Here is an 8,055-nt window from a genome sequence, read left to right as displayed (position 1 = left end):
TAGTTATTGAAAAGATGCTGGTGACATTGAAGGTCCCATTCCCCCAGAAGTTTCAGAGTTTATATGGATTAATCATCAAGAAGCCTTCTGTTTAAAAGTAGTGGTTGAGTTTCTTAGCATCCAAAACTGAAATTTCTTTAAAGAAAAGGGCTTGGGTTCTAGCATCACACGTTACCTTTGGGATGAGTTAAAGCTTGTGGGGATATCGAGGGAAGTTTAGGGTAGAGTAATTCCAAAAAAAAAAAAAATTGAAATTTCTTGTAGAAACAATGACAAAAACAGACCTATGTTTACTTCTTTATTTTTTGGGCAATTGTGCCTAGAAGATGTGCACTCAATAATCCTAATTTTCCATGAAAAGACAGGGAGTAATGCTAAAGTCTATTCATTAACTTAAAAAAACAAAAAAATGCTCCTTGTTCTTAGAAGAGGCAAACTCCTAAAACTACTAAATGAAAACAAAATATAATACTACTACTGTCTCTACACACTGCTCTGTTGTGCTCAACTTATGATCCATAGGAGGAAATTTCATGCAACAAATTTGACGCAGTGCTATCATGACCATCATATTCAAGGTTTGGGGGAGGTCCATTCCTGAAATTGATGAAGGCTACCAGTGAAGTCTGTAAACAAACCATCAACTCCTATCTTGTTGATCCAGTAATCATACTCTGCAAATGGGTCTCCATTAAAGTTGAAGTGCAAAAACTGGTTCTCATTTCGATATGTATATGGGTGCACCTGCATTGATAAGAGCAATTCATGTTGTTATTTATTAGCTCTTCAGTCTATCCAAGAAAGTATTAAGGAGATAGTCCCAACTTATAGCTTTAATAAAGTCCAACAATGGGAGAAAAAAAAATTCATGTGGAGACACTGATATATTTTGGAGACCTAGAAAACAAGCTTTAGAGAAGAAGGGTTACCTGCAGATTATGTGCATGAGCCCTGGAAACAAGATCAGTAGGAGTTTGCAAATAGTTATCTACAACAGGTACTACTGTGTCCTTCCAGGGTCCAATTCCCACCACATATTGCTTTATGTAGTCAAAGTATCTATCAGATGTAATTTCGGCATATGACTGCACATAATAATTATGTTAGGATTTGGATTAGTCAAATTATAATTGGAAAAAACATTGCATAACATCAATGGAGGAGCGCTTCTAATGTGATCCGGGGTTGGTCCGTTCCAAAAATGAAAAAATAAAAGGGAATAAGGAGAAAATATAAGAGAAGAGAGGGGTATAAAGCAAAAGGAGCACAAATTTTTTTTATACTCCTAGAGTATAAAAAAAAATCCCAAATGGAGATGGTATTTCTTTTAAAATAAATTAAATAATACATATAAAAAAGGGTAATATGATGTTATAAATCTTTGGCCACGCGTAAGGTTCACGCGTAAGGTTCAGAGAAAGGTCAGGCCTATTATGTGGGTCTATAATAGGAAGTCTTTCTTTGTATTTGCAAGAGGCTAGTTAATTAGTGATCTCTGGATCACACGGCGACAACACCAACTGTTGTGACAAGACACTCCTTCAAATTATAATAGCGCTCACTTGGTGCTAGAAAACTGAGCAGGTGGGAGTGAAAGTATGTATTTGTTCCTTCCCAGTATTTCTTCTGGAAGGGGTTTAAAGCTTTGATCTCAAGACTTGTCCCGAATCGGACTAATCACAAAACGATGAACCGATTAGAATATCTCAAAAAAATATAAATATATATATATATATATATATATATATATATATATATATATATATATATATATATATATATACGAAGCAGGTTATATTTACAAACTTTTTTGTTTACAAACTACATTATATTCTCTCGGAAGAATACAAACTTTCACAAATTACACTATGTTCTTCCGGAAGATTATATTGTAATTTGTGAAAAAATTCCAAAAAATTTGTAAACGGATCATGTCCCTATATATATATATATATAGTACTTACATAGTGTGATTTTTTTGGACCAATCTATTATAGATAAGTATACATTTTTTTTTTTTGTGTGATTTTGTGGTCCAAACTCCAAAGACTACTAAAATTTTAATCATTATTTTCATAAACATAAGAAAGATCCTTTTGTTTCCAAGAATTTACATAGAGCAAAAGAAATTCAATAATCCTTATGCAGCCTCAGGAAGGCTACATCAGGGGTAAAACATACCTGATTAGTGTCTTCTGTTCGAATTGTAACATCATCAATTAAGAAAAGCTTAGGCAAGTCTGTTTGGTTTGATATATACACAAGTGAAGATGGATCAAATGACTGAATAAATGCAGGTTGTTTCAACCAATCTTTCGACATGTATGGACCCTTGTATCCATATTTCTGAAGCATCTCCACAAACTTGTCCTCGAATCTTTTACCATCTGACCATTTCACCTGTTGAAATATTGTATCAACTTAGTTAAACAGAAAGCTCAAACATTCTAGAAAAGAAATTGTCTAAAAGATGATAAAGGTAACTAGTAAGACCAATTTGTTAAGCGTGAACTTGTAGGATTTTTCCTGAAACATTCTAACAGGTTGATAAAAATAATTTTGTTCATAATGCAATGTGCATCAGTAGAAACTTCAAACGATATCATCTGAGTCATTATCATTGATTTAAAGACAATATGGTTGGTTTATTTCATTAATTTTACATGATGATGCCATCAACACAAAACATTAGATACAAATGTAAAATAAAAATAGTGGATTCTAATATATACTAATGTTAGACGAAAGATAAATCTATAGTTCTGTCTTCTTGGGCAACTTATATTGGTTTATCATTGTTGCTACAAGTTTTCTTCTATCTGGCCAATGGTTACTTAGTAATTGGTTGCATTTCAGGGAGAAATACTCACATGCTGATTGACAAATACTGGATTCTTTATCTCAGGATATATTCCAACAACTCTGGGCGCATCCAAAGCAATGGATATGTACTCTTCAAAAGTGATTATTGGATATTTTCCTGAAAGAAATTCCAACGAAAAGATAGACTTATAGTTAGCTACTTTTGTATGTGCCAAAATAATAATAATTTCTGCAGTAATCATATAAAAAATTCATGAAAAAAAGAAGAAGAGCATTAGTTCCACAATTCTTTAAATCAATATATATATTAAAACTGTCATGAATAAAAGTTCCATTTATCATGGTTTTAGAAGTACCATTTAAGTGAACTTTGATGACAGAATAGTTCAAAAACCAAGGCATTAACCAGCCAAACAAACAAGAGAAAATGAAATGTAATTAAAGAAGAAGCTGCTAATTGTAAGAAGGAACTAACCATTATACTGTTGATCCCTGAAGCTAAACCTCTGAGTCGCTCCCAACGTCCTCAATTCCTTTAATGTGAAATCGACTGCACATGTACAAATTGAGAACTTGACATAAGATTCTTTCAAATGTATAACTATTTTAGCAAATTAGTTTCCTTCAAAGAGAACTAAAATTTTTTAGATGCCAAAAAGGGAGTGAAAAGACATATGGAGAACAAGAATTCAAGATACACTTCATGCTTATGCATTTAGGTAATAGGAAGTAAAAACATCAGCAATAAAACATGCTTAAAGAGAGTTCATGTAGGAAATTTGTAACGAAGCTGAACAAAGAATGATACCAGTAAAAAAGCCAGTCATATTGACCCCTTGGACTTCATACGTCCTTTTACGATCTGAAAACTCTTTGTATTTTGCAACATCAGTTGTATCATCGAGGTTAACATCATGGTGGCATATAAGAAAACCATCTTTGGTAGATAAGATATCAGTTTCAATGAAGTCTGCACCTTCTTCGATAGCTCTCTGCAAGAGATATTCATTCTTAGTCAAGTATAACCTTAGTTTGAAAATGATACTCATTATCATATCTATACAATTACCTTTCAGTATCTAATAGTTTGTACATGATTTTCATTCGGAGCAAAACCCCGTGCACAAGCCTCCACAACTTGCGGGATAGGAATGAGAGTAAATTATATATACAGCCTTATCTTTTGTATTTTTTTCAAAAAGAAATTATTTTCAATATTCGAATCCGTGTCCTTTTGGTCAGAAAGAGCGATTTTATTGCAAGACTTGCCCTCTCTGGCATCTGGGGAGGTTTGAAAAATAGAATACAACTAAAAAAAAGCTTTGAGCTATTCATTGTACAGTCAACAGATAAGAAAAGTGTGGTAAAGTTTTGATGCTATTTTTTTTGTTTACATGATTTTGGTCAATTTTCAAACCATATATATATATATAAAAAGAATTAGAAAAGAATGTAAAATTTCCAAAAGAGAAGTATGTGTTTATTCACCATGTATGCAGGACCCGTTTCTTCAGGAAACTCGCCATTTGACCCTCGATGTGCAATGTTATATGGGCGAAAAGTTTGTAGAAGCTGACTACTATTGAAATCACCTTTGCTAGGGAGTTGATACAAAGGCCTTGCAGTACACCCAATAACCAGCAATAGAAATACCAAAAGTGCAAAACCTGTTAATTTTAGAATTATTAAACCAAGATATGAGAATCACGAATACCCTTTTCAGGCTTTATTTTTTATTAGATAGTGAAACCTAATAAGGATTCAAAGTTCATTTATATATATAGATACTTTTTAAGGCATGAGGAACATTTTAAGGCAAGAGGAATACATCCCAGAAAATCAGACACTCATAACAGCAAGAGGAACATTTTAAGGCATGAAAATCAAACACGAGGTTAACATTACCACCAATTTTAAGTCCTTTCATGCTTATCATGAGTGCTAATCATATAGAATCCTCAAGAGCAATCCATAAATTTATATAAGTTTGACATGGGCTTAAGGTTCATACATAAGAAAATTTTGAGAGGAATACCAAAGCTGTTTGCTTTGTAAATCAAACTTCTCTTCCTTCCTCCCACTGGGGAAATGCAGGAATTACCAATCAGATTAAACGACAAACATACACATAACGACAAACATACACATAATACATTTTTTTTATGAGAATTTAAACCAGCTGACACATTCCTTAACTTGTCGTTTGCTAAATTAAAACTAAGCAGTAAAAGTGAACATCACTTTTATCCCGAACCAATACACTATTATATTATAAATATAAAAAAAAATTCTATAGTTGAAAAAGCCAAATTAGTCAATTCCCAAAATTTAAGTAATTAGTCCATTCAACATACCCTACCATTTAACCTTTTGAGTAGTTAGTGAATACCCAAAATTAAAGGAAGTTGTTGGGTCCCAACTCCCATGATCCATTCAACAGCTAAATGAATGACAATGAGTCAATGAACTATCGATTGATTAAGAACCCAAAAAACTTCGTTTTATGCCACATTCTCACCCAAAGGAAACAGATACAAAAGTCCATATATTATAATAATGATAATAAAGGTAAAGGCTAACGGAGAAAGTAAATACAATGGTAACCAAAAAAATTTATGAAAAAAAAAAAAAAACTTGGGAATTTAAAGAGAACACATCAAAGAACAAAATCATGATTCCCGAAGAACATATTATGTGGGGTGGAGCTTACTGGGCGAAGAAGACATCTCGATTCTGATTGTGATTCTTCTTCACTCACTCTTCAGTGTTCACAAATTACAAAGTCCAACGTGATAGGCAGTTACAATAGTATTACTCCTATTTATAAATTCCAAAGTCCAATTTAGTAGGTAACTGAAGTAATATTCCTCGGAAACTAGAATAATATTCCTCGGATTTGTTGTTGCTACTTTCAAAATTAACTAACTTTAAATTACTGTTGATAATATCTGATTAAAAATTAAATTATATTTTGATAAAACAGCAGTTACAAGTGATGAGCTTAAATTGATGTAACTATGATCTTTCCATTGATAAAATATATCTACAATAACAAAGTATAGGATATTCTACCTATTATTTTTTTTTTGTCTATCTTTACGTATAACTTTCCAATACCATTAGATCAGAATCTTACATGAATGTTTCATGATTTGTTTCCTGATTTTAGAAGTCTACTCTTAGTTGAAGCTAATAATATTACTGCTAGAAAATATAATTTAGTTAAACAACTCTTTTATTTTATTTGTTCTTATCCTATCATATATACCAAACGAGCTTTTAATTAATTTTTTTTTGGTAAGCACTCCTTAATTATTTTAACTACTATGTACAGTCAAATCCTTCTTTCAATTTTTTTTTATCTAAAAAGTAAATCCTTAAAAAAAATTTATTCAAATAGTTGGGGATTTTATATTTTTGGTGAAATATAATTTTTGTTATAAAATAAAAAAAAATAAGTGAAAAGAAATAAGAGAGTAAGTATGAAAGTATTGCAGAAATTTTATTATACATTGATCATGAGAATTCCTACAAGAGTCATGTCCTTTTATATAGGACTTTAAACATGATGAAGGAATGAGTACACTTGAGTACATTATTAATGTGGTGGTTACATAGTATATCAAAAGCCATGAGCAACCAAAGGATCATCCACACACCATGAGGCATTTGAGAGATTAAATATCATCCACATATTAAAATATATATTTTATAACAGTATTTTAGTTTTTGAGTTTTGAATGAAAAATAATCTAAAATAGTTCGATCAGTTCAGTTGGTAGAGATTTTTAAGTTAAAAAAAAAAATTAACAATTTTTTAAGTAGAAAAAAATTAACAAAAGATTTTAGTTATAACAATTGAAAAAATTGAGGAATATATTAATTCGATTAAAAAGCTATTAAGGGATAGATGCTCCTCATAATAAGTGCAGTATTGAGAACGGAGAAAATGGGTTTAGAAGAGCCCTTTCTTTGATTATATATATATATATATATATATATATATATATATATATATAAATATTATTTTTATGGTTTTTAATTATTATTTTTATTAAAATTAAATTTTGGAATGATAAGATTAAATAATAAAGTAAAATGATAAAAAAAAATAACCAATCATTTAACTTTCGACAAAATAGTCATGTTATTTTCCATTATTTTTCATCAAATATCAAGTTGCAAAATAAATCATCGAAGTGTATTGGATTCCAAAAATATTTCGGCTATTAAATGTTTAATTTGTGAATAAAAAGCACAATTTTTTTTAAAGGTTTCACTTATTCATTCTTGTATAATAAATTACAATTCATAAGTATAGAGTTAAATCTTAATATATTCTTTTTTGTTATAGAGTGACGTACGTGATTTTTTATTTATTTATTTGGTAGTTGACGTACGTGATTTTTAAATTCTGTTATAAGTTTTAAGGAATGGACTAATTATGATAAGAAATTTAAATAATTTGTATGAAGTTATAGATTTAAATCTCAATATTATTGTTGTATAAAAAATTACGTTAAAATTTAAATTCAAATCTTTTAAATTAATTATGTAAATCTTCTTTGTAAATTTTTAATATTTCTTCTTTATAATCCCTAATATAGATGGATAATTTTTTCTTCTGCAATTTAATTTATCTAAAATATACCAACTTAATATAATTTGTGTTTTGTCCTCAAGACATAGATGTCTAGCTCAATAAGCTAGTATGTAACTTTTAGATCTAGGTGTCTCTCTAAGGTATTTATGAGTTAGATACCCTTAAGTCAAGCAGATCACTGTGTACAGAAGAAAAATAATAGATAGCTTTCGCCAAAGAGGTCGTGTGTGTGCACAATAACAGCATAACAGTAAAAGAGAGAACGTAAAGTACCTGTCAGCTTTACCTTTTATTTTTAGAGTTTACTTCCGAGCGGCCCAAACCCATGTACTATGTTGTCGTATTAGAATTGATATCCTTGATGGATATCTTCTTTGATTAAATCTGATTTATATTTGAATTGTCCCTTATTGGGCTTAGTAATAAATGGGTCTCATATATGAATCCATAACAATTTGTGGTATCAATTTTTTAAAATAATTTTAAGTTGTCCAAAATACTATATATATATATATATATATATATATATATATATATATATATATATGGGGCAGGATCATCTTACACCGGTGTAAGAATAATAAGTCTTACACCAAATCTTAACCATTGATTTTCTGCATCTAACGGTT

At 30.2% G+C, this 8,055-nt stretch overlaps 1 protein-coding gene across 1 annotated transcript; it reads right to left on the bottom strand.

Moving 5' to 3' along the window:
* Positions 1-509: 509 nt before the first annotated feature.
* On the bottom strand, positions 510-5,549 carry LOC133317176 (glycerophosphodiester phosphodiesterase GDPD6-like). The gene is given in 9 exon segments (XM_061519010.1): positions 510-575; positions 577-744; positions 930-1,085; positions 2,182-2,400; positions 2,871-2,980; positions 3,299-3,373; positions 3,632-3,815; positions 4,312-4,490; positions 5,534-5,549. Coding segments are annotated over 9 exon segments (1,173 nt in total).
* Positions 5,550-8,055: the final 2,506 nt, after the last annotated feature.

The sequence above is a fragment of the Gastrolobium bilobum genome, unplaced genomic scaffold (genome assembly GCF_033153095.1).
Source record: "Gastrolobium bilobum isolate Gb01-03AN ecotype WA unplaced genomic scaffold, APGP_CSIRO_Gbil_v1 utg66970, whole genome shotgun sequence".
NCBI classification, from domain to species: Eukaryota; Viridiplantae; Streptophyta; class Magnoliopsida; order Fabales; family Fabaceae; genus Gastrolobium; species Gastrolobium bilobum.
This window is presented reverse-complemented; position numbering and strand designations above follow the sequence as displayed.